This window comes from Siniperca chuatsi, linkage group LG2 (genome assembly GCF_020085105.1).
Source record: "Siniperca chuatsi isolate FFG_IHB_CAS linkage group LG2, ASM2008510v1, whole genome shotgun sequence".
In the NCBI taxonomy this organism is placed as follows: domain Eukaryota; kingdom Metazoa; phylum Chordata; class Actinopteri; order Centrarchiformes; family Sinipercidae; genus Siniperca; species Siniperca chuatsi.
The window spans coordinates 1,006,492-1,034,340 of record NC_058043.1 but is presented as its reverse complement, the minus strand read 5'-3'; the positions used below and the strand labels follow the sequence as shown (position 1 = coordinate 1,034,340).

The 27,849-nt window shown below is 44.4% G+C and overlaps 1 protein-coding gene across 7 annotated transcripts in view; it reads left to right on the top strand.

Annotated features, from left to right (window-relative positions):
* The window catches only part of LOC122886169 (metabotropic glutamate receptor 7), a 278,435-nt gene that overhangs the window by 116,663 nt on the left and 133,923 nt on the right, over nucleotides 1-27,849 (top strand). For 6 of the 7 annotated variants that reach the window (XM_044218171.1, XM_044218166.1, XM_044218168.1 and 3 more), the window contains one exon: nucleotides 6,833-7,049. In XM_044218171.1, coding sequence (XP_044074106.1) covers nucleotides 6,938-7,049 — 112 coding nt within the window. In that variant the 5' untranslated portion in view covers nucleotides 6,833-6,937. Of the gene's footprint in view, nucleotides 1-2,853; nucleotides 2,878-6,832; nucleotides 7,050-27,849 lie in introns of those variants that run through there. The other variant, XM_044218170.1, reaches the window with a different exon arrangement.

Genomic DNA, 27,849 nt, shown 5'->3' with positions numbered 1-27,849 from the left:
CTCTTTCTTATTCCACTCAGGTACAGAGAAGCTTCTGGGCCCTTGAATCAATTTTGGATCTTTCTGTCGCATTGTCATTCCCGCTCTTTGGTGTCTATCACCTTCTCTGTCCTCTCCCCTTCTGTTGCCGTCTGTCTTGGATCAGTGCAGCTTTAGCCGCTGTCACCTTCCAGCTCAGGTCATGTTTGCTTCTCTCAGACCGCCCCACCTCTGTGTCTGGGATCAGTGTGGGGTTTAGCCATTGTCACACTGTAGCGCAGCTTGTGTTTTATTGAAGCTGTCAAGGTGCTGACCTTTCCGTGTCCAGGGGGAAAGAGAGGGACGGCAGCAGGTATGGCTGAGGGAGCGAGGGATGACCGAGCCACTTATGAGTCTAATCTATCAAAGGGCGCAGCGGGTGGAGGGTTTGGTTTGCTGCCAAACTTTGGGGTTCAAACACGCAGCGCCTTAGCTTTTTCTTCATATCATGTCACTCGCCTACGTTTGTATTTATCTGTTTGGAGCGCACCGGGCTCTTTAACGCCACAACGCGAACATTCGGCTGAGAGATGTTCTTGGACTCCGGTGGATTTGTTATTTTCTGCGTAGGAACAGAAAGAAATCAACACTCAGCATCAAGCATATATATAATCATCAACTTGCATAATTAAAATGAAGCTTAAAGCGGAGGCTGACGAGCGATTACTCTGCTTTTTCTTCTTGTTCCGTTTCCGTTGCGGTGACCAGCTGGCTGTTAAAGGGTTAATGTGCACAACACCTGTGCTGCTTCCATAAAGACTAACTCAGAGTCTCTGGCACGCACCTCCAGTTTCAAATGAAGTGCAGTTCATCAAAGCGTTCCAGTGCAGAAGAGCTGAGCGGAGGATCTGGCAACCTCCTGCGCATTTCTCCCGTGTCTCTAGACGCCTCTAGGGTTCGAATCCCCGCAGCGTCCTCACGTGGCAGCAGATTACGGTGCGCCGCGGTCAGATTAAGGCGCTGGGTTAGTGCTGGTGAACGGTGGCGGTCACGGTCAAAAGAAACAGGAAACAGGAAGTGAACAGCGGCCTCTGGCGTTCCACCCCGACCTCCCCCCTCTGTGGACTCTGTGTCTCTATGACAACGTCACCTGACTCCCTGCTTCGCTCCTGAAATCTGATTCATTTTTCTCAGACGGATTGCAGCGTGATGCTCGTGGTGCTCGCCGCGAGTTATTCCCGGTGCTCTGTTGATGTTTGGTACAGAGCTGGATTCTGAAAATAGAGGACAGCCTCGTGTGAAGCTGAATTTAATATGTTTGAGAAAATAATTAGTTTGTGATTGAGATTGGAGATGAAGTTCATTTCACGTTTATTGCTCATTACGTGACGATTTCAGCGCCACACCTTCTGATGAGTTCTTCTGCGTGGAAAATAATAACAAGCACGAGTTGTGTTACAGGAAGGAAACCTTTTTGTGACAGGTTTTAATTTGAGCGCTCACCACCGCAACGCTATCTTGGGGGTCTCTTAAGTCCATGTGCATGACACAATAGCTGTCACGAAATCGGGAACAGTCAGCCTGCAGTGGATCGGGGGGGCGCCGTGGATCTTTGGGTAGGATCACATGACCGATGACAGACTACCATGTATAGTCTCTGTCGCCCGGTTGGCTACGTCGTCAGTAAATTAGTCTTTGAAGCTTGTTATTGGGGTTGTATATGGCTTGTTTCTTTCTTTCTGACTGTAATGAACCTGCACAACCTGTGTGTGTGTGTGTGTGTGTGTGTGTGTGTGTGTGTGTGTGTGCGCGCAGCAGGTTGAAGGTGTTTCTGGTTCCCTGTGGTTTTACTTTGTTTTCATGCCGAAGGCCTCCACCCCAGACTCAGCTAAAAAACTACCCCACACTGTGTGTGTGTGTGTGTGTGTGTTTCTGTGACTGTGTGTGTGTGTGTGTGTGTTTCTGTGACTGTGTGTGTGTGTGTGTGTTTCTGTGACTGTGTGTGTGTGTGTGTGTGTGTGTGTGTTTCTGTGACTGTGTGTGTGTGTGTGTGTGTGACTGTGTGTGTGTGTGTGTTTCTGTGACTGTGTGTGTGTGTGTGTGTGTGTGTGTGTGTGTGTGTGTGTGTTTTCTGTGACTGTGTGTGTGTGTGTGTGTTTCTGTGACTGTGTGTGTGTGTGTGTGTGTGTGTGTGTGTGTGTGTGTGTGTGTGTGACTGTGTGTGTGTGACTGTGTGTGTGTGTTTCTGTGACTGTGTGTGTGTGTGTGTTTCTGTGACTGTGTGTGTGTGTGTGTGTGTGTTTTCTGTGACTGTGTGTGTGTGTGTTTCTGTGACTGTGTGTGTGTGTGTGTGTGTGTGTTTCTGTGACTGTGTGTGTGTGTGTGTGTGTGTGTGTGTGTTTCTGTGACTGTGTGTGTGTGTGTGTGTCACACATCTGCATATTCATGTGCTGTTTTCTGTGCTCTGGTTTGTGCAACAGTACGTTCACTCAATAACTTGTTTATGTGCTTTTCATTTTGTGAGAGAGTGCTTTTGTGTGTGTGTGTGTGTGTGTGTGTGTGTGTGTGTGTGTGTGTGTGTGTGTGTGTGTGTTGTGTGTGACTGTGTGTGTGTGTGTGTGTGTGTGTGTGTGTGTGTGTGTGTGTGACTGTGTGTGTGTGTGTGACTGTGTGTGTGTTTCTGTGACTGTGTGTGTGTGTGTGTGTGTGTGTGTGTTCTGTGACTGTGTGTGTGTGTGTGTGTGTGTGTGGCATGATGCAGCATCTACCCCTGCAGACATCTTGAGTCAGAAGCCATAAAAGCTTAAACACATTTGAGCTACATTTCAAGGACACAGCCACTAACCCGCCCCGGTGAGGTGGAGACCTCCGGCTCTGCGGACGCTTCACGTCGACCGTTTGAAGCATTACAATTTAATGGTGAACGAAACTTACAGTAACCGTTCCTCACCTCATTTTATCGACCTGCTTTTCCTTTTCCTTGGTTTCTCCCTGTCTTAAAATAGTCAGTTTCATTTCAGTGCCCTTCCCAAATCGGTCGCTTTAATGTCACGAATGTCATTACACTTCCCCTGTTGTGAGAAGGGATCTTCGCAGTGCGGGATTACTTTTAACGAGCTGTTTAACCAAACAAGCCCACACAATGCTCTGGAAGGAAAAACAGGGAATAAACATCATCACACAAGGAGAATAAAAAACAGGAAATAGAAAAAGACTCACAGACTCAGAAATGTGTGTGTGTGTGTGTGTGTGTGTGTGTGTGTGTGTGTGTGTGTGTGTGTTGTGTTCATTACACGATGAGGAGAGGTTACGTCATGGATGAGGCGCGAAAATCCCTTTTATGGTTTTACGTTGATTTTCTTACTAACAGAAGTTGGTAAAAACGTTCCGCTCATCTGAGTCGCCTTCAGGTGTGAACCTGGCTGCTGCCCTCAGACTACACCTCCCAGACTACACCTCCCAGACTACACCTCCCACCCAGACTACACCTCCCAGACTACACCTCCCAGACTACACCTCTCAGACTACACCTCCCAGACTACACCTCTCAGACTACACCTCTCACCATGACTACACCTCCCAGACTACACCTCCCACCCAGACTACACCTCTCAGACTACACCTCCCAGACTACACCTCCCAGACTACACCTCCCACCCAGACTACACCACCCAGACTACACCTCCCAGACTACACCTCCCACCCAGACTACACCACCCAGACTACACCTCTCAGACTACACCTCCCAGACTACACCTCTCAGACAACACCTCTCACCCAGACTACACCTCTCAGACTACACCTCCCAGACTACACCTCTCAGACTACACCTCTCAGACTACACCTCGCAGACTACACCTCGCAGACTACACCTCTCACCCAGACTACACCTCTCACCCAGACTACACCTCTCAGACTACACCTCCCAGACTACACCTCTCAGACTACACCTCTCACCATGACTACACCTCCCAGACTACACCTCCCACCCAGACTACACCTCCAGACTACACCTCCCAGACTACACCTCCCAGACTACACCACCCAGACTACACCTCCCAGACTACACCACCCAGACTACACCACCCAGACTACACCTCCCAGACTACACCTCTCAGACAACACCTCTCACCCAGACTACACCTCTCAGACTACACCTCCCAGACTACACCTCGCAGACTACACCTCTCACCCAGACTACACCTCCCAGACTACACCTCTCAGACTACACCTCCCACCCAGACTACACCTCCCAGACTACACCTCCCAGACTACACCTCCCAGACTACACCTCTCATCCAGACTACACCTCCCAGACTACACCTCCCAGACTACACCTCCCAGACTACACCACCCAGACTACACCTCCCAGACTACACCTCTCAGACAACACCTCTCACCCAGACTACACCTCTCAGACTACACCTCTCAGACTACACCTCCCAGACTACACCTCCCAGACTACACCTCTCAGACTACACCTCCCACCCAGACTACACCTCCCAGACTACACCTCCCAGACTACACCTCTCATCCAGACTACACCTCCCAGACTACACCTCCCAGACTACACCTCCCACCCAGACTACACCTCCCAGACTACACCTCCCAGACTACTTACCTTATCGGTGGACGGCGTCGGGGCTGCGTGCAGCCAGAGAGGACTGAAGGCAAGACTCTCGGACGCAAAATGTACCTCTGCGTGTTAAACAAAAAACCATGTGATGTATATTTTTAACGACAGTTAATATCCTCCTTACAGACGCTAGAATCGAAGACAGTAAAGCAGTTATTTGTACTGAAGATGCAAATATATACATAAATAATATACAAATGCATATATTCTGAAACCAAACCTATACCCTTGAATATAAAAGCCACACATGATTGGTGTGTCCTTTGGGCCCTAACACATATCTCAGCCATGTGTAAATGTGTCTGTATGACTGCAGGAGTTTGGCAGAGGCATCACGTCTCCATCAGAAGAGTTAGCGGGTAAAACAGAAACCTCCCCCTTGTTTTACCAAAAAATACCTGGGTTTTTTATTAGGATCAGATTGGTTTGAACTGATTTTCAAGTAGATTTTATGTCCCCATGCATCCAAAATCAGTTTTACCGTGCTGCAGGAGGATACTGATCACCACAGTTTAAAGTAAATGAGGTCCTGTTGCGATGTTGACAGCTCAGGAAAGGCCTCTGGTAATAGAAACTGAAGAAAAATAGGGAGAACGTGCAAATAAGCTGCTGATTATGTGCTAAAGTCACTCTAAGTAAGTAAAAAAAAAAGGTATTTTTAAAATCCAATTTCCTCCCAGATCTTTGTGTTATTCATTTTCTTTTTTCTTTAAATAAAAACCCAAAATAATGAGATAATAATGTGTAAGACGCTGCGGGGCGACAAGCATGCCTGTTTAACCTTCTGCACAGACAGAACTTTTAACCCGTACATGATGTGAGGGAGTGCATCTCCACTCCCAACAGATCTGAGGGTAATTGGAAGAAATATGCAGTGGGGGGATTTGCAACTCTTCCTCAGAGATTGTCCTGAGGGCTTGAATTAAAGTTTTGCTGGCCATTAGTGCGGACCGTGATGGACAGAGATCAAACAATCCCTGACCTCTCACAGATTTTCTATAATTACCATGAACACCTTTTACTCTTTGCTGTGTCAAACTCATTTTCCAGCAAACAGAGAAAATCCGCCCTCATCTCCCACATTCATACTCAGCTTCTTACATAGATTAGCACCGGCTCGGAGAAAAAGTTCCTTTTTACCTTAACCAAACTCAATTTGCAGTTAAATCATTTAAGCTGCAGCTCCATATTTTAAAGACGCATCTTTTATCAGCCACCTCAAAATGAAGTTTCTCTCTCGAATTGACTTTATTTCTACACCGTGTTCAGTCACTTGGAAATATTTCAGTGTAGCTTGATAATGCCAGTATCGTGCTAGAATGTAAATCACTGCGGGCATATATAATGTAGCTGTCATTAAATGATTCCATCATTAATTGATTTCTTTACTCGTTAGTCTCCGTACCTTCGCTTATTCCAGCTCACGAGGTCTTTCTCATCAACCAGCAGCGATGGCGGGGACTCTGAGCCAGACTTTCCATCCTTCAACTGCTGTTGTGTCACTAAATTAAGTTTGGATGTTTTTTCAAGGGAGAAAGTAACCATCTAAAGTTTCGTATTTGTGGTCGAGTTATAGAAAAAGTGACTATTTGAACATATTCTCCCTGGTCCGTGGTTTACGGGTGGGACGCCTCTGACGTCTCAGTGGAGTTTTAAACAGAAGATGGAAAGACTTCTGGAAGATAAACTTTGGTCTCAGAGATGAAATCTCACGTTTGTTGCTGCCACGTTAGCTTGTCTGATGGTAAAGTGAAGCTTCGTGTGTTTATTGGACAGTGTGACGTCCTTATACTCCTCTCTCTTCACTGCAAAGTCCCAGCTGTGTTAAACTCTAGAAGCTCCAACAATCAAACACTTCAGGTCACACATGGTTACGTTTAGGAATAGGTGCAAAGTAAAGCTTGATTTAGTTTTGTATATGGTCTACATAGACCATCACAGGTCTTTAACTAAGTCAGTAGTTCTCAACCTTTTTGGCTCATGAACTCTAAAACTGAAGCCATTCCTGCACTCGTGACTCACAACCAAAAGCATGGACAGGCAGGCTGAATATTTCAACTAAATAATGTTAAAGATTTGTATTTTCCTCCTGTAACATCATTTGGTGGTTCTCTGAAATGTGCATACAACCCTCTCAAATTCAACTCATCTGCATCTACACTACTCTTGGCGCCATTGGATCGATCGTGCTCAAACCATCCTAACTCGTCGTCCTCTTCTTCCACTCTCTCCCTCCAGATCCCTCAGATCAGCTATGCGTCCACAGCCCCGGAGCTAAGCGATGATCGGCGGTACGACTTCTTCTCTCGGGTGGTCCCTCCGGACAGTTTCCAGGCCCAGGCGATGGTGGACATCGTCAAGGCCATGGGCTGGAACTACGTCTCCACTGTGGCCTCGGAGGGCAGCTACGGGGAGAAGGGGGTGGACGCCTTCATGCAGCTCTCCAGGGAAGCAGGTAAAACTGGAGGTCCAAAGATGATGGTTCTGTAGCAACGATCAATCGTCTGTAACTTTACCGCCTTAAACCCTCATCACAAAGTGGTTTAAGAAGATACACTTGAGGTGGCATATGTGCGTGTTAACATGAAGGCGTGCAAATTCTGACTTAAAACTATTGTGCTCAAAAACACGTCCACCAGTTCCACGTGTTTCTTAACGTATCGGCATACTTAGACACATCAAACAGACAGATATGAATAGTTGAGACACTGAAGCTTGAAAGGAATTAATGAGAGTGTACAGGGATGTTGATTGCTCTCTGAATAATCTCAGTGACATTTAGAGCGATCTGATGACTCTTCACATCTCACCAGTTAGGATGTGTCCTGACATTTATGTGCTGGAGTTTTCAGCGGATTATTAAAGGACACAGCGCCGCCAGGGTGCACACAGGACGCCCTGAAATCTTTTAACTGTGCTAACACCAAACACTTCAGCCCAATATTTCCACATGGATAAGACCTTGATCATTGATCTGTGGTGGTTTTTAACAATGATCTGATGAAATGAATTGCACAGCAGTCCTTCTCAGTGTCACCCCGAGTGGTATTCACACTCTTTATCCTTGCAACAGGTTCTGTTTGAAAGGATATTCAGCGTTGGGCCTTAACCACCGGCTGGGTTCTCGTTTTTAAAGATAATGAGCAGATAAATCAATGACCAGACTCTCGCATGGAAGAATTAATTGTGAGAGCACAAGAACAGCATTACAAAACATCCACTGAGTGTTGATGCAAAGTTTAACACAGTTTTCAGGATCATCGCAGAATGAATTCATTTCGTTTTATCAGTTTGGTCTCTAGTGAGGAGAAAACAGCGCTTTCTTTATGCTGCGTTGTTTAACTGGCTAAATCGTTCTGTGTTTTGAATCGAATTTGAATGTTCTTCTACTGGATCCCAGCTTCAAATAGTCAGTTCACCTTTGTGCCGTTGTTGCACCAAATACATTTAAAGACAATGATTCATCAGAAAAACGAGACAGAGGGGTGATTAAGTTCAAGGCCGGGGGCCGAGTTCACAAAGGAGCTTCGCTTACCACAGGAAGTCCTCCTAAAAGGGGGTTCAGAGTTCTTCCAGACCTGCTGAGAGCAACTTTTACTGAGGAACGTGCTGTAGAGAGTATCTAAACACCATCTGCATGTTGACCGAAGCTTCGGTGGGGTCATTCTACAACGGCTATAGTGCCATATTTACCATGACGTCAGCTCCGGTTGTGTATTTACTGCAGTTGGTGATATTTAACGTGCTGCCAAACTAATCTGAGGAGGGCAGTCTTGATGTAATGAATAATTCTGACAGATTCTCAGTGTTGGAGAGCCGTGCACATCATCATCTCTGGTGTTATTGGATTGTTTTGATTCACTGATGAGCTGATTGGATCCTTATTAACTCATTAAAATATGCTCTTAAATGTTTAATTTCATTCACGCTGATACAACAAGTCTCAGGGACTTATGAGTCCTCTGGACCTCTAACTTCTCTCACACTTTACTTTTAGCACTAATTAGCTTTTTCAGTTGCTCTCTCAGCAGAGTGAGAGTCCAGTGGTCCCGGCTGCCATCAGGCAGGAAGGAATAAATCAGAAATCCAGGAGGGCTGCATTATTACGAGCCTCTGGGCATTGTGCAGATGTGTAATTGCTCCTAAATCCTCTTATTTCTGATGTTATCAGTCCAAGAATACGTACTACGCCTTCTTAGTTGACTATTCAGCTGATAAATATGTGATAAAAGAGCTGTCTGGGTGGGGGGGGGGTGCTCAGGTCTTTCTGGGTTATCTGCAGATATGAGAGTAATCCACCATGTATTGATTGCAGGAGGTTCCTTCTATCATTCGACAGACACACATCCATATGCAAACTCTCTCACACACACACACACACACACACACCAACACACGGCGGCGGTAATATAATTAGACAGTGTTGCTTTCCAGCGGGGCGTTGAAGATAGGAGCCACACACACTCACGCAGGTAACGCAGGGAGTGATTAGTCAGGTGGAAGGAGACTGATTAGCAGGGAAAGAGTTTCTCTCTTATCTAGAGTTTTCTCAGGCTTCCTGCAGTCTTTCCGTAGAGTCTGCTAAACTAACTGGGTCCTCTGTACAGCGTTAGCCATGTGATGACTGAAGTGTCAGTGTAGTCCCGTGGTGCGCACACCGGGATGACAAACAGGAACTTCATGTTTAGGTTTCCGTACATTTGCATTCTGCAGCCATGCACAGGGATCCTAGCTCTCCTCATTCTTTGCCAAAGTGTCGGTGTGTTGTGGCAGGACGCATATTACTTGGACAGCAAACAAGAAGACATGTATTGATCATGATTGACACCCACCCCTACCCCAACCACATACTGATCAGCTCATCTCCTTTCACTGCCGCGCTGCAGAGTGGGAGTTTTTCTCTGTTCTGTGCTGCCACGCTGTCCTCAGTGCTGCTGAACACAGGAACTCAGGGCCGTCCAGACAAACTTGTGGTACTTGTACTACTGCCACTCCGCCACGTCTCCCAGGGAAATACCGGACTTTTTACTTCACCACGTTTGTCTGACGGCTTCAGTTACTTTGTAGATAAGCTGCACTTAACTCGACAGTTCATGCACTATTACCTCATACCGTATTATTATCATCAACCGGTAAACCCACTTGGTACTTCACACTTATTTTAATTTTATCCTTTACCCACCTGGTACTTCATTTATCTGACCTGTATTATAGTGGATTATAGCTTCTTTTGCTCAGTGCTTCTGTCCCTGTGTGCACCGACGTGACAGCGAGCAGCTGGAACGAAAGAGTTTCCCCTCGAGGATCAATACAGTATTTCTGATTCTGATAGATCAGTGTTTCATCCCCTTCCTGTCCGGTGGAAACCTCGTATCTCCAGGTGTTTGTGACGAGCTAAAGGATGAAGAGTTTCCTTCATGTGCTGAGGAAACTCTCCTCCTTCTGAAGCTGAATAAACTCTTTAACCCCCCCTCGGATCAGCTGGGAAACGCATCGTCGCAGAGCTGAAAACAGGCTGTTTCTCTGATACGTGGTTCTCACAGGACGGCAACGCTACAAACACATGATGATCTTATAGACCATGATGCATTGCTGCAGGTTAAACTACCCAACAGGATATAAAGCAGTTAAAATGAGCTCAGCCTGAAACATCTGCAGCAGTAAAATGCAACACACATGAATGCAGCAGGAATGTGAATCCAGAAACATCAGATATAATAAACACTGACAGGAAGCGTTTCACTGCACAGGGACGACTCTCACTGAACACTGTAAGTACAGTTAGCTGATAATACTTCAGACTGTAAGTAACTTTAGCTGATTATACTTCATACCTTTACTTCAGGTTTTGACTGCAGGACTTTAACTTGGAGTATTTTCACGGAGTGGTGTCGGTGCTTTTATTTAAGTAAATGCTCTGAATTCTTCTTCGACCACTGAGAAGAAGCCTGCAGTCAGAGCTGTGACTTCAAAACGCTTTAGCATTGCAGTTTGGAGCGCAACACGTCGCCATGGTTACTGAATTCATCCAAAATTGACCCGGAATCCGAAAGGTGAATTATTGATTGTGAAATCAGTGTAAAATGGATCTTCAGTTTGCTGTTCGTGCCGCACGTAACAGAAATGCTGAAATGCACCCTGGGAGTCGTAGTTGACTTCCTCTCCTTCGGTGATGTGAAGCAATATGTGTTTTCTTTCATTTTTCTTTTTATTTTGTGCACCCCCCCCGTTATGAGACGAGATCCAATTTCAAGTTTTTATTGCAGAAGAAAAGAAGATCCATATTTTCAAAATTTGCTCTTTTATTCATGTTGGAATGTGCTCCAAATCCAGTAAAAACAAAAAATGGATAAAAGTATACGAGACATCAGAGAAGATACATTCGAGATATATATATAAAATCTCCGATATCTACACCCACTTTGAAACATCTTCTTCTTCAGTGCTGGAAATATTGACAGGCTGACATGGAGGTACCATTTTCTCTGCATTATTTTCAGTCAGTTGTTTTATGTGAAGGCTGAAGCCTTGAAGATTTCCTCTTCACAGTTGTCATGGATCTGGTCTGAGATAAAAACGAGCTCATAAAATACAGAACATGTAGTCAATACCCCCCCCCCCCGTCGGGACAGAAGGACCTGTTGGACTGTCTTGTAGATGTAAGTAAACGCTCCATATTCTTGCTCACAGTTTCAATTAAAAGTAAACGAGTACATAAAGCCTTTTTCAGCAGAAGCCACATATTTCAATCCAGTTTCCAAACATCCACCTTAGTCAGGCCAAAATGAGAAACACCTGAACCAAAGCCGTCTATCCAGTCAGACCTGGACTTAAAGTGCAAAGCAATTACAAAGGCAAACTTTCAGACAGGTCAGTTTGGGTTTGAACAAGACTGAAAAGCTAAACTGCACACGTGAGGGCCGAACTCTGTGATCAGGGTTATTATCCTGCAGCTTCTTCAAATCAGACACATTTCCAAAGACCCTCAGGAACCCGCCCTTATCATCTGAATCAGCAGGACTGTGCCCACAAATGCTGCGAGATATTTGCTTTTCCTTCAGAGGCTGAGAATGCTGACTGGCGAACTGGGCCCCTTTTAATACATCTGAACTCAGTATTGGCAGCACGTAGCAGGAGGGAATCATGTCTCCCAGCTATTTGCGATGTGGAGCTTCTGAGTGAAGAGCACCGGCATCAAATCGCGGGGAGTAAAAAAACTTCCTGCAGCCACTGTTTGGTTTAAAATGAAACCGTTTTCATAGTTTGGTTTCGTACGTGGGAAATGCTGACATTCAGAAAACCGTGCATCTCACAAAAGGCTGCGATATCAAAGTGTCAACAAATCTGAATGTCAGTTTCTCACACTTCAGGAACAGAAACTCATCTCTGGCCGTGGTCCTGCCCCCGCCTTCCCACTGCCGACCCCGTCACTACTTCAAAACTGAGCTTCATTGCCTGAATGTCCACATGTCTTCAGCACAGGGCAGATATGAGTATATGAGTGGACAGAGGAGTCAGTCAGTCAGCTGTGGACTACAACTGGAGGCCATTTTTTTTTTACCCTGTGTGTGTTTACATTTTGTCAAATGTGCAGCTTGATACTGAAGAAAACTTCAAAACCTGCCGATTCTCGGGCGGGAGCGTTTATGGACGTTTATTTACGACGAACTTTGGAGACGACGATGTCCTTGGACAGTGTAAATCACACTAAATCAGAAGAAATCCATAACTAACTAAATCTGAAACACGTGATACTGTAAAAGCTGAATGTCAGCCAGGAAACGTAAGAGCGTAGCAGCTAGCATGTTAGCGGGGACGGCTCACCATCGGCGGGCCTCCGTCATGCTGCTCTCGTGGCTGAGAGAGGAACGTTGCTGCAGCAGCTGACGGCAGAGCAGAACAGACTGTAGGCGTCTGTTAAAACTGGAGTAAACGTGTTTGAAAAGTTCTTTATTTTAATGGCATTTGATGTTGATATTTTCAGTGAAGTCCTCTCCATACAGTCTGTATGTGATGTACCGCTGCAGTGATGTCGGCTGCTTTACTGCTGCCCACAGCCCTGATTTGCCCTCACCGTCGTTAGTAGTTTCGGCTCCTCGGGTCGTGTTTCCACGGTGGCCTCCTCCATCTTCTTTGTGAGCCTCCACCCCTTCGGCGTGTTTATCTATAAATGAATTAGGCTGGAGAAATATTCGAAGCACCACACCAGTTAATGCAGCGCATAATTAGCCTATTTGATAACCCGGGTGTCCCGGATGGCATGCGTCGCCGTTTATTAGCCTCTTCTGCTCCCATAAACACAGAGTAGTGACACGTACTTATCACCGTAGTGGGAGCTGCGGGGGGGGGGGTCACTTTACTTCATCAGACCATGGTGTGTTACTCCAGGAACGATCGCCAGCCTGAACGATCCGGGAGAGATCAGTCAGCTGGAGGAGACAAACGCTCACAGGCTGCACTAACGCTTTCTCAGCTGATCTCAGTACAGCCACTCGTCCGCTCTCCCCTAAATATTCCATTTTGTAAAACAAATCACCCCTTTTTTTTTTTTGTCCTCCACGCAGCTCAGTCATAATCACCAAACGGCGATTTTTCTCCATCAGCCTGACATTGACTGATCCCTTTTCATGCTTCTCCTTTGTGTTTCACTGCAGAAGCAAATTCCTGATTTGATGCTGAGTAATTTAAAAAACAAGCGTTTTAAAGAGAAGCTTAGTGGCTGCAGTACTGAGTCAAAGCAACGTTAAAATTTCAATATAAGTCTTCAAGTGGCGTCATTCTTTAAAATTCCAAGAGGTTGCAGCCCAGTGCTTTTTATACACATCAGCTCAACATTGATTCGAGAGAAAAGGGAAGGTTTTGTTGCTTTGTGTTGAGCTCAGCCTTTATCTCTCTCACAGCTGTTGTTCGTGCTAAAACTGCAGTCGTCTGACGAATCACGAGATGGAGGTGTGGTCGTCCCATTTAAACGCTTTGTGTTGTGTGTGTGACAGTTTGCAGTGATTATTGTGCTTCTGGGTGTAGTTCAACATGACAGCACAGGTATCGGGGGTTTGGGACATTACACAGTACAAATACCTAAAAAAGCAAGTAAATAAACTTTAGTACAGTCAGTCTACGTGCCAAAGACCGGACACTACATTATATTGGCTGTTTTACAGCTCTGGTAATGTTTGCAACTGGTTTTGATGTCGTTTTAATAATTTTTTACTCGTTTGATTTTTCTTAGTTTCAGTCAACAAACTCTAAAGATATTTTCGGCTACTTTCCTATGCAGTTACCATGGTTACAGAGGTGTCTTTCTCGTCTACTGCGAGGTTAGTGGAAAAGGCGACTTTTACCTGAAGACTGGCTGTCCGTGTGACTCTGCAGCGATGCCGCAGACTGACTCTGCTCAGAGAATCCACTTCTCATTTTAAGCTGTACAGTTTAAGCTGTTAAGCTGTAGGACGAGCAGCTGATCCCAGAGCTGTGCCGAGGGACCGATCTAATAATCAGCGCACGTTTGTCAGAGAGAAAGACTCCCGTGTTCTTCCAGCTCTGTCCGTCCTTCAGCTGTACGTTAGATTATGAACCTGAATAAAGCTGGTCACAAGCAGCAGATGTCACATTCACACTTCCTGTGTAGACAGGAAGTTAAAAGACAAAGTCAGAGCGCTTCCTTCTTGCTAATTTCGCTCCTTCCTCGTGGACCCATATCACGTGGCAAACACTGTGGGAAGTAGTTCCAGCAGCTACCAGGTTATGAACCCGTCTGTCAGTCACTCCACCAACAACCGCAGCTCATTTAATGACGACCATCTCAGATGGCTGCCCACAGAGCCGGCAACCAAGTCGCAGGTCATTAAGTCGCTGCAGGTAATGACTCACTCAGTGACTCATCAGCGCAGCCTCGTCGGTGACTCTTGGTGAGCAACAGCAAACCGAGAAGCTGGGCAGCACGACGCTGGAGCTCATTACTTTACCGTCAAAACTTTGTGTAGTCTTAAGTCCAATAATAAATCCGGTCTAAGTCCCCGAACAAGTTCTGCTTTCATGTATGAACAAACTGCATGTCTTCTGTGTGTGCGTCCTGCAGCGAGTCTGACTGAACAGAGCGGTGGATGTGTGTGTGTGTGTGTGTGTGTGTTTTAATGGAGCATGAACTGTTGGTAAGATTAGTATCTCACTAGTTAGCCCGCTACATTTTATTTATTTAATCATGTATTTATTTTCAGGGATAATGTGCATTGATCAGAAAACATGCTGCATGTTTCTCATTGAATATAGGGACTCTGGATGGGCGGAGCCAAAGTGAAGGGGAAGCTCTGCGTCCGTTGTGTCTGTTGGCCAAACAGGAAAGATAAGAGCAGGCTAAGCTAAGGGGCTGAAAGTGGAAGTCAAAAGACAGGAAGTGGAGTAAAGTAAGCTAATACATGGCCTAAACATTTCCTGTTTGACAAAACGCTTTCCTGTGAAACAGAATCAGAACAATTTAAAATGCAGCGACAAGACGCCGAGTTCAAGTCCTCAGTACTTCTGGGACAACAGAAAGGAAAAGATTCACTGTTTACCCCCCAGGATTTTATTCCTCGAAGAGAAAATACAGAATTCAGAATTGATTAACAGAACAAATAAAATATGTTTGTGAACTGGTGACCTCAGTATTTCTAAATGCTGTAGTGAGTCCAAAGAGATATGTAAAAGCTCAGTTTAACCTCATTCATCAGTTCATATTCCACACTGACAATGCAGTCATAACATCACATATGAGTCCATCCATCACCCTGACACACACAGCGTACCGTTTAGCTCTGTGCTGCCTCCTTTACCCAAAATGCATTTCTTCTCTGGAGAATGTGTCAGCTCGTGTGATCAGGCTGAGCTTAATAAATGGCTTTGTTGTTTCCAGGGAAATGTTTGGCAGCCCTGGCTGATGGACAGTCGAACGCCACAATTCAAGTGCAAAATGAAGACTCTTACTGAAAATGGAGTTCAAGTATAAAACTGCAGGAGACCATGGAGACGGCCTGAGTGGGGCTGCATCCTGGATGCACTGATACATCAGCTTAAGCTGTCAAACTGGGGGGGTCCTGCAGGACCAGTACAAGACTATATGGGAGGGCATATCTAATTTAGCATTTTAAATAGGGTTGTTCTCAGAAGTTCGCCCTCACGTATTAACAGCAGCTGAAGCAGCTCCCGTGGACGGACGGACAGACAGATATGTGAATGAATGAATGATGTGAGAGCTTGATTTTGTTAAGGTTTCAATCATTGGTTCAGTAATACAGCATTGTTTGCCAAAATCACAGAAAACAGAAAAACCCTCATTTTTAACTTGAATGTTGGCTTGCAAACGATTTCAACATGTTCAGAGAATACTGCTCCATTTTAGATCATGAAGTTATTCGTTTCAATGATTTTCATGGTTTGCATGCCTTGCGCTATATACAGTACAATGCCTCCAGTCATTATGGGATATCTGAAGAGGTGACTGCCTCACAGCGCGTTAATCTGAAAGAACGTATGAACCATTATCCCCGAGTCATAATGGATTGCATGCTCACCCGACATCAGGACTGGAATACAAATAATTTTTGTTCCCTTTTTTTTTGTGAGGATCATTTTCAATTCTTTGTCATAAAATGGCTCATATTAAGATACTGAGATATTAAGTTGACACAAAATAATGGATACTGAACCCAAAACCATCTGAAGTGGCCTTTAAAAACACACGTGCAGCTACAAGAAGCCTGTGGCCGTAAAAGCCGAAGGAATCCCTTTGGGTTCTGAACTGATGGTCGGACAAATCCAGACATCTGAAGTCGTCACCTTAGACTCAAAGATGTTACGATGTGCATTTTTCGCTCTTTTCTGACGTCTTATAGACCAAACGATTAATCGATTATTGAGAGAATAATTGTTACTTGCGGCCTAAGTGTATTACAATAAATGTGAGATACATAATGCTTGTACAGAAAGTGCCACTGCATGGCAGTGAGGTTGGAGCTCAGTTGGATCTGCAGACTCTGGTTGGAGGTTTTGGGCCTCGAAGTGATGAATGTGAGATTCCCATGATCCCTTTCCACTGAGGCACACTGGATTGTTTCTTTCTCTTTTCTCCTTTGTTGGTAGGAAATGTTTCTTCCCGCTTTCTGTCTTACTTACCATCTCGTTGTCAGTATAGTTATCTGTGCTGAGTGGAAATCTTTCTGTCGCTCAGTCTCGGCCTCTTACGGTTTCGCTCTTGTTCATACTCTTTCATTTGTTCTGTCCAACATGTTTACAGCGGTGGAAGGAGTATTCAGATCAGAGTAAAAGTACGTAAATGTACTTAAAGTATCAAAAGTAAAACTCTCTGCACTAAAAGTGCACTTGACTGGCAAATTATTATATATTACATATTAGATTGTTAATGTTGAAGCATCGATGTTAGAGCAGCGTTTTACTGCTGTAGCTGCTCGAGGTGGAGCTAGTTTTAACTGCTTTATATACAGTTAGCCAGTTTTAACTGCTTTATATACTGAGTAGTTGTAGACAATAAAGCAAAAATCCAACATTTAGTCAAATATTAAAACTTACAAAACTGGTAATAACAGATGAAAGGACATACATGTAAAGCCAGCAAGAAAAAAATCTGTACACAACAATATGGTATAAATGGAGACTGTCCTCCCGGGAAAACATCAACATCAGTCGTTTCAACAAATGTCCAAAAACGACAGTTTACGTTCAGGTGACGGCGCCCTGTAATGCCGGAGTAATTATGACGGGAGCAAAGGAGGAAGTCAGGTGACTTTGTTATAGTCCACAGAGGGAGGAGGTCGGGGTGGATGGGTGGGTCAACAAAACATCAGACAGTGAACTGCTGTTCACTTCCTGTTTCCTACCAACAGTCAATGTTGGTTTCCTTTGACCACTAACCCTAACCCCTCATCCCCTAACCGTAATGAAGTACTTATTTTAACCCAAACCATGAACCTTCCCCCACCCTGACCACGATATGTTTGTGCCTAAACCTCACCAGACCTTAACCATGGAAGAGTAAAATCAAAGGAACAAGGTCGTCCTGTCGCTAGTGGCGTCAGATCATTCTGGAGGGCACGGACCAACGATGTATTTTCTCTGAATTTGGAGGACTTGTTGGAATAAGTTCTTTTCCACCGCTCAACTGACCATCACAGCATCTTCTCTCACTAATACAGTTAAAACAAGTCAGCCTTGCTTTCAAAACGAGGTCGGGGGAGAAATCTGATTACTGACCTGCTGCATGTACGTATGATCTGCAGTAACCAGGTCACTACAGTGCCTGTAAACACAGTCACTGAGTAACCTGGTTTCTAATGCTGCACCACTCCTCAATCTGAGAGTGTGAACTTCCATGTTCAACCAGCAGAATCTGCAAAGATTCATTAGAAATCTGAAGGAATACTGCTGCAGGTCCATCTCCCGACTACAGAAAAGGCCTTGCTTTAGCGTAGACGTAGTGTCGGACTTCTGATGGCTACCGATGTGTAATGAGAAAAGGCCATTTCTTTCCCTCTCATTCTTTCTCTTCCTGTGCCCTGGAGAAAATAGAAAAGCTGGTTGATTTCTCCCCAGACTATCGCCTCATCAAATGTTCATTTCTCTGGTCAATAATTGACTCTGGCCCCTTTTATTAGCCTTCTGTTAGCAGAAAGATTAGACAGGGGATCTGCCGGTGAGCATCTCCTCTTTCATTAGGAGAGACGAGGAACAGCACTGGATTCATTACAAATCCAGAGGTGTGTGTGTGTGTGTGGTTAAAGTATGTGCTCATCAGTGTATCTGAGCTGTGGATGGGGTATTACTGTGTTCATTAACACTTAGTATAGCATTAAATGACGCAGAAATAATATGACCCCGTTTGAAGCCATGATGAATGAATTCGTCGTTTAATCATTAGTCTCTGGATTTTCTGCTTAACTGTAAAAAAAAGCTGTGCAGTTGACGTAGAGGCGCCTCATTATTTTAAAGGCCACTAGTCAGAGTAAATTGGAGAGTTCATTCTGTAAACCCAGTGTGAAAAAAAGTTCCTATCGTACCTGACAGGTGAAAAGAATTAGCCACTAATGATTTTACCGATTAATCTAAACGATTAATGTTCCTCCAAAAATTGAACTGACCATTTAATTTGAGTTCATTTTATTTTGGCAAACTGCATGTCATTGTATAATGCAGCACAAAATGTAAACAAAGGTTTAAAGTGGCAACTCCTGCATGATAAAAATAAACACACACCGGCACCGGCAGTCATCGTAACATAAGCCCAGATTCAAACACTCATTCAATTTCTAAGGTAGCAGACAGACGACTTTATGGCTGCATATTAAACAGCTACAAGGACAAAAGATATTAAAAAGTTCTCCTTACTAATAAATAGACAACACTATGGTTTCAGAAATGCAACCTGACGTCACGCTGCGGTGGCCAACCCGGCGATCAAACGGTTCCACAGACCAGACTATGATAGTCTCCCAGTCGTGTCCTCACCTGGTTTATTTCGTGTACATCGACGTCTGTGCCTGTCTTACAGTCTGTGCTGAAAAATAGCGACACCACGAAGCGTCCTTTGGTTTGCGTTCATTTGTTTGAGAGAGCGAGCGAGCTGTAGTCGGGCGACATAGAGAGTGAATGAGGAGAGGGAGCGGCAGTAGGAGAAAGCATTCACAGCGGTCACGTTCTGAAGCACAAATGCACACGCCCGCACCGCCGCGCTGTCGTCATGACGCAGCAATTACTCAGTGATATTGAAGACAAACAATGAAAAACCATGTGTCACTTAAAAATATTGATGTCGACGCATTTTCAGCGTTCACGTCATTGATTATGTCGACTACTCGCGGCAGCCCGAATCTGCATTCAGTCATTTTCTTCCATAACAGCTGTAGAATACGTAAGCTGCCATCATGACGAAGTCAGTTATATTCCCAGTTGAAGACCAGGTCATCTTACTGCACATATACTGTAACTATTCACGACACATTATTGCAGTATATATACTACAATGTCTAATGTATATGCAGTGTTTTTGTGTGTAGTTTGCAGTATATGCAGGCTTATTAGTGGTATTTCTGGGTCCCTGCGTGTCTGTATGTCAGAGGTGTATAGAGTAGCCAAAAACAAGTACTCAAGTAGAAGTAAAAGTAGTCATCAAAATAACTACTCGAGTTAGAGTACAAAAGTATTTACTGAAAAAATTACTTGAGTAACTTAAGAAATAATAAAATAAAACAAGAAACTACACCAGGACACTGCTGTCTTTTATCGGATGTGGATATGACTTATTTCAACCACAGATGGTCCTCAGGTAAAGGTGAGGAAGTGAACATACACCTGTATCAGGTCATCGTCTCCTGGTTAGATAACCTGCCACATGCACTCCAGGACAATATTCCCAGTGCGATCACAAGATATTACATTTATATTGTACTCTGTTAAGCTTTTTTAAATTACAGTCTCATCAATCATTAATTGTCTATTAAATACAGGTGTGTGCACTAATTCACTTTTACCTGAGGAAGACCTTCTGTGGTTGAAACGTTATATCAGTCATGTCCACATGAAATAAAAGTAGTTTGTCTTTGTTTGTTTTTCGTGTGCGTATTTTGGTCTTTTCTGCCTCTCTTCATCGGGCTACACCAATGAGCACACCGCTCACAGTTAGCTTAAATATTTACATTCGGCAGAGAGCAGGACAGTGGTAGTTTTGAAGCACGATGTACTGTGTGTGTATATTATTAAACTTATTAGCATCAGCACAGCAGACACACTTCCTGCTCTCTGTCAGCTCAGGGTCAGCACGGTCCTCTGATGTACTGACCTCAGACCAGCGTTCACAACTGGAGCCCGCTGCGCTGTGCGCTGTTTGTATTTGTATGTAAATATTAGCTGCTAGCGCTACTTCAGCCATTATTGTGCTCTGAACGGAGTCATGTGGAGGCGTGGCTGCGGTAGGATAACAGAGCGCCTGCAGGCCTGCGACCAGCTGACCACCTGCCTCTTAACGGATCATGAATGCATAAAATAATAAATAAATAAAAGTAGTGCAATGAATGCATCCAAATGTAACGGAGTAAATGTAACTCGTTACTACCCACCTCTGCAATATGTATGGCAGTTACTGCGAGATGGCAAAGCCCGAATGACACTGTGGCAATTTCTGTGAACCTATCCAGTCTTACGTGTGACATACAGCCATAATTTCCCTCAGCTGCGTCTGCCACAGGCAACATCCCAGCTACAGTACATAGCACAATATGAAGCCTTCAGCTATACAACTGCAGCCAGGGGCCAATTTTAGCAGGAATGAAACAGAATGTGATTTTCACTGTGAATACAAGATATTGAATTGATCCCCTCTGTCGTACATTAAACTTAAAGTAAATGTCAGTGAGGAACCAATTCTCCCGTTATTTTCTACGGAGCCCCAGAGTGGCCACAGAAAGAAAAAAATATATATCGAGGCCACGTTTCACTACATCGAGCGCCTGGAATGCTTTTGCGTGGGCATGAGATACAATTCGTTACCACCTTTTTAGTTAATTTGTGTGCATGAGATAAGTGTTTGTACAGCGAGCCAGCACCGCAGGAAGCAGGAAGCAGGAAGTGCAGTGCAGCTGCCTGATTGTGACTGTAAATAAAAGGTGATTATTATTTAATGCCAGCCATGGCCAATGTCGTGAGCTGCTTTGAGTCACATTCTCGGTCTTCAGTAACTCTTTATTGAATGAAATGGCTTACAATGGTGAACAGCACAGCTCAGAGAAATAACTATGCTGGCCAGTTAGTCACAGTATTGTACTCGCCAGCTACAGTAGTTCACAATCAACAATTTTGCAGAGACACATTTCCTCCCTCTGGTGTGACCCGACCTTGAGTGGACTCCGCCCTTCCTGCCTCCAGTGCACAACATGTAGTCAACGTAGAATACTTTGCAAATACAGAAATCCTGGGTTTGAGGATTTAAAGTTCTTTAAATTAATTGAAAATATTGAGAGCAGTTTCTCAATGTAAAGCATCAACATATCTTTAGAGTCGCGATACCTTATTAATTGTCACATTAGAAATAATCCCCTAAAACCTGGGAACGTGCTTTACAAAAAGAGATGAACTGAATAATATTTTGAACAATGATTTCTTTCTTGTTCATAAATGTATAGCTTGTATGATTGTGCAGGCTATTAGGAATGTGATGACTAATGCTCTATATTTCATTATTATCAAAGCCACTGTGACAACAACACTGCCATCTGAGTCATTGTGTTTTTATACACTGTTACTAGTCATAATTACCTGAACCTGGTGCTCATTAATAAAACTGCATCAATGAGAAAAAATGGCACCTGTGCACCCTTCATCAAAAGCTTCTCAAGCAAGCAACATGGCACACTCTCATCAGTCTGAGAACCACACAGAAAAGGGATGTTTGGAGAAAATCTGATTTTGGGAGACACTGGCCTACTTGAATGAGGTTGTAGGTTTGTTATGGTAGCTCTCAAATGCCAGGCTCCTGTGTAGTCAGCAGCTAACCTCCTGTAGCTATTTATTGCCATGCAAGAATCACATTAGGTGTGCCAGAGTGATGACTTTGAGTCAGTGCCCAACAGAAGGGCCTGCCGTTTTATAGCCACTAGCTTACCCTAAAGCCTTGACCTCATTCAAATTGACTAGCTAGCTTCTGGCTTATCGTGCAGAGATCCACAGAAACATCCCGTGACACTTCAACAAGCCCAACTCGAATCTCTGAACAAGTTCAAATCACCATTTATCCTCTAGCTTATCACGCTAGCTTCCTCGTAGTCCTCCCACGCAGCAGGGAAGCATGCAACTAGCTGCTGGACGCTAAAACAGAACACTTCAATGCAGGACATGTAAGCCATAGGGAGTTTACAGTCCCACGAGCTGATGTAGCTCGCCAATCACGATGTAGCATAATTACACGGCAGTCCATTTAACATGACCTGCCTTCGCAGTCATTCATGCTGCAAACATGCACACCGCTCGAAGCTGTTAGCCTAACCTGCAGACTGAAGACTAAAATTAGCATCACAAATGAAGATCATCTGGAGACTGCAGTGTTTGGATTACTAAAATATGCATGAAAAGAAATGAATGTGGGCATGAATGAAAACATTGCCTTTCATTCTCCAACGTACTTTTTTTTATTTTTAGACTCAGCAATTAGTACATGTGTTCATTCACAGAGAAATCTGATAGAAAGGAGACCGAGGCAAGTTTCTCAACCAGCAGCAGCCTCTCATCTGTATTATACATTATATCTCATCACATTCAAACTAAGTAAAGGAACCCCCTCATGCAGAATCCAAAGGAGGCAGACAAAGGATAAGAAACTATCTTGTTATCGTAGATGTCATTACAACGCAGAGGTTTTTCTGCCAGCCTGCTGAGCCACATACTGGCTCCAGAAAAGCTTGTGAAGTCTACCGAAAGAAAAGAACTGGCTCAGTGTGTTGGTCCCTGGTTCCTGCAGTAAAAGTCCCATTCATTCTACTCAGACAGTGTTGATGACTGTCACTTCTCTCTCGTCAAGTCTTGGATCAGCATGAAACTCTGGTTGAGTCATCAGAGCAAAAGATGAACAGCTGTGTTAAAAAAAATATCTGGTTCTTTTATTAAAAAAACCAAAGCTGTAGAAGCCTGCAGACATGTAAACTGAAGGAGGGAAGTCAACTACGACTCCCAAGGTGCATTTCGACAAGAAACATCCAATCACAGAGCTTGAAAATCTGTGACCGTACCACCAGGTAAAAGCTAAAGATTCCACTGCTGCTTACATTAATTTACTTTTGGATTCTGGGTCAATTCTGGATGAATTCAGTAACCATGGCGACATGTTTTGTTCACAAATTCAGCAACAAAGCATTTTGAATTGGCTATTTACTGGCGATTCTGACTTTGTTCTTCTGCATAGCAACAGCAGCTGAGGCTCATGGGTATTGTAGTATTTAGAGCCATCCACCAAACTGACATTGTTGTTGAAATAATGAACTTGTGAAATGGGAATACAGCGCGTACAGAACCAGTGGTTTAAAGTCGACTCTTTGTTTTGCTTTGGTTCGCTGAGTGTAGAAAAACAGTGTTTTTGCTGTTTGTCTGTTAGTCACAAATTAAAAAGTGAAATCCAAATCCCTTCTGTGACTGAGCGAGAAAATCAGATCCGAGACAAACAAATGCAAAACACCTACAGAGCGCTCCAGATGTTTTTCTGATGTCAGCAACTGGTTTACCATTGACTCATTTTCTTTCTCTGCCCCCCCCCCCCCCGGTGTGTTCCCATAAGACGTGAAAGGGGAACAGAACCGATGCAGATTTGCAGCCCTTCAGGAAACATCCATCACAGAGCCGAGACTGATGGAGTGGACTTTGAAAGGATGAAGCCTCAGCGCTGAAGCAGTAGCTCTCCGAGGCGAAGCAGAAGCTCAAACGCAGCTTCAGCAGCTTTCACCTGAGAGATGGAAATCTGTAAATTGATCCACAATAGACGAAACCTCCGCGGATTATGATCTGCAGCCAAGATACGCTCTCGCTTTGTTTCACATATCTTTCCATTCTATTTCTAATACGTTATCGGCGGTCGAGTCATTATTAGTCTTGTGGTTATCAGCTGAGGCTGGAGCGACAGAGAGATGGATATCTGTCGTCTTTGTGATGCTTGGATCCAAAGGCCTTTTCCTTTGAAACACGATGAGCCAAAATCTTTATCTGCCAGTGCCACTCGTTGAACTTTGACACTGAACTCTCTCGATGCTCTGAAAGAGAAGCTGAGAGACGCATCTTAAAAATCATCTAAAGTTAATTCATGAGACTTGACCTTGTGCCACTGAATCAGTTAATAAAAGCCAAATTAAACATTTTGCGGGAACACTTTAGTCCACGGCAAAGGGGTACCTTGATTTTAATTTTAATTATTGGTAGCCTTGGCATTGTTTATTGACTGTGGCAGAACAATTCATAACCCTAACGTGGGAAGTATATTCAGTTAAGGTCAACGGTTAATTCAGAAGAATTATGTCTCAAAAGAGAGATTTGATATTACTGGCTTCCTACATTTAATCAGTGCACCAGCTCTTTTCTCTGGCATTCATTTTTTACTAAACGTAATTTATTATGTAGCATGTTATCATTGTGTTAATAAGGTCAAGATCTAGTTATTTAACAGAAATATGACGCTAATAATTTTCTGTTAAAATGTGTCCATCACAGCCTGAGTGGGGAAATGGCTCTGAATATCTATAAAACTCTCGTTATCAACGACTGATCATATTAAGTCAGATTGGTTCGCAGGAAGCAGAGCGGGCTGCTGTCAGACATTATACAAATCATCAGTTTTTAACAGAAATGTTAAACATCGTTACACACGTTACGTAACTTAACTTGTACGTAAGTGAAAAGGAAGTGAACAGGGAAACGAGCAGCGTCCGTGTCTGACCCATCCAACCACCCAGACCTCCTCCGTACGCGGACTTGTCGCTCTACACCACGTCACCTGACTTCGACGGCACATCGACGCATTACGCCCGAGGGATTACCTGTGTAGTATGAAGCCTGTGGCCGCTGACCAGGCTGCCGCATTCGATGCACTGGGAGTGAGAACGGGTTGGTAAAGATCATTACCGACGAGACAGCCATCTTAGAGATCCTCACACACACACACAGACACACACACACACACACGTACAAACATACATGCACGCACACACACACAAACACACACACACACATGCACACACACACAAACCCTATAGTGTGTGGAGTCTGTAAACTTTCACTTCATCAACGTCTCTGGGTCATTACCTCTCTCTCTCTCCCTCTCTCTCTCTCTCTCTCTCTCTCCCTCCCTCCTCTCTCTCCTCCTCCTCCTCTCTCCTCCTCTCTCTCCTCCTCCTCTCTCTCTCTCTCTCTCTCTCTCTCTCTCTCTCTCTCTCCCTCCCTCTCTCTCTCTCTCTCTCTCTCTCTCTCTCCCTCCCTCTCTCTCTCTCTCTCTCTCTCCTCCTCCTCCTCCTCCTCTCTCTCCCTCCTCCTCCTCTCTCTCTCTCTCTCTCTCTCTCTCTCTCTCTCTCTCTCTCTCTCTCTCTCTCTCCTCCCTCCTCCTCTCTCTCTCTCTCTCTCTCTCTCTCTCTCTCTCCTCTCTCTCTCTCTCTCTCTCTCTCTCTCTCTCTCTCTCTCTCTCTCTCTCTCTCTCTCTCTCTCTCTCTCTCTCTCTCTCTCTCTCTCTCTCTCTCTCTCTCTCTCTCTCTCTCTCTCTCTCTCTCTCTCTCTCTCTCTCTCCCTCCTCCTCTCTCTCTCTCTCTCTCTCTCTCTCTCTCTCTCTCTCTCTCTCTCTCTCTCTCTCTCTCTCTCCCTCTCTCTCTCTCTCTCTCTCTCTCTCTCTCTCTCTCTCTCTCTCTCTCTCTCTCTCTCTCTCTCTCTCTCTCTCTCTCTCTCTCTCTCTCTCTCTCTCTCTCTCTCTCTCTCTCTCCTCTCTCTCTCTCTCTCTCTCTCTCTCTCTCTCCCTCTCTCTCTCTCCTCTCTCTCTCTCTCTCTCTATCTCTCTCTCTCTCTCAATCTCTCTCTCTCCCTCTCTCTCTCTCTCTCTCTCTCTCTCTCTCTCTCCTCTCTCCCCCTCCCCCTCTCTCTCCCCCCCCGGACAGAGCCTGTAAAAGACAAGTGGCTTGAGAATTGATGAGGCTGTCAGGCAGCTCCTTTGAAGATGGATCTATGAGGTGGTAATGTGTCTGAACAGTGCATCACGACTGTGTGTGTGTGTGTGTGTGTGTCGGTCAGCTCCATGGATGTTAGTTTTTCTGACATGTATGTCACGACTTGTGTGTGTGTGCTTGTGTTGGTACCTGAACAGGTGTATTAAAATGTATTTAAACCCTCCCTTAGGACTCACAGCTGTGTTTGTGTGCGTTTGCGACTCCAAACCTGGGGGCTCATTCTTCTCGCTGGCAGTTATTGTAGCAAATTCAGTGTCAATTGATGAGCTCCCCGGGGTGAATGGGTCTCCGGGGGGGGGGACTCGTGGCCCCCAGAGCTGTTTATTTCTACCCACACATCACCAGAAGCACTGAGAGAAAGTAATAAAGGAGAGGAGGAGGAGGAGGAAGAGCAAAGGAAGTCTTAGACATTATGAGGAGGAAGAGAGGAGGGAGAAAAAGAACAAAGATATTTGCTTTGTTTATCTGAGATTCTGATTTTGACCTCGTTTGACACAAATCTGACATCTTCTGAAGAAGCAAACTGTGATTTGGACACCGTGAATATCTGATACAAGATACAAATGGAGAAGCTTATAGAAAGAGATGTAACAGTCATTGGTGGATGCTATGTAGATGTCTTTTCAGCACACGGGTTTGGATCCTGGAATAGATGTAAGTCCAACATGAGCTAACCTGTCTTGTAAACATAGCCAAAGATCCTGAAGAGCGACAAGAGAACGAAGATGTCAGGAAGTTTTGTATGTATGTATGTATATATGTAAATAACTGTAGGATATATATAAATTGCATGTGTGTAGCATGAAGGGACTATTAACTGTTTCTCTATTTCCATGTCTTCTATGGATCATCAACTGGTGAGGATGATGACTTTTTACCTGGGACCTGTTAGCTTTAGCCTCAGTCTGTTAGCATGATATCATGACCTGGGACCTGTTAGCTTTAGCCTCAGTCTGTTAGCTTGTTGTCATGACCTGGGACCTGTTAGCTTTAGCCTCAGTCTTTTAGCTTGATGTCATGACCTGGGACCGGTCAGCTTTAGCCTCAGTCTGTTAGCTTGCTATCATGTATGTAGCCATCAAGTGCATATTCAAGACCCCTTTTACAGGATTCTTAATTTAAAACAAGTCAGCTTGAAATCATTAAAAAGTTGGTGACAGTGTTTTCAATCAACTCATTAAGCTAACATTAGCTTAGTTAGCTAACTAACTAGCTACAGCTGATAAAAATCTGTCAGTGACAGTTGTCATTTCAGTAGGAAATATCGCAGGATTGCCAACTAGAAATGAGGAGCTGCTTTTGTCTCCTGTCTGTAGACAACCAAGATCTCATTGTTTCAAACATTAATATGCATTTTGATGCTAAATCTGCCACTTTTATCATTGTAAACATTGTGGACAGTAGTAAGTATGCAAATCCAAAAATTCCATTGTGGATGGAAGGTATTTCAATAGATACATGAATTTTTCTTTACATTACCTGCATCAACGCAGACAGGGTCTGAACATGCTGTGTGTCTGAGTGGCGGGG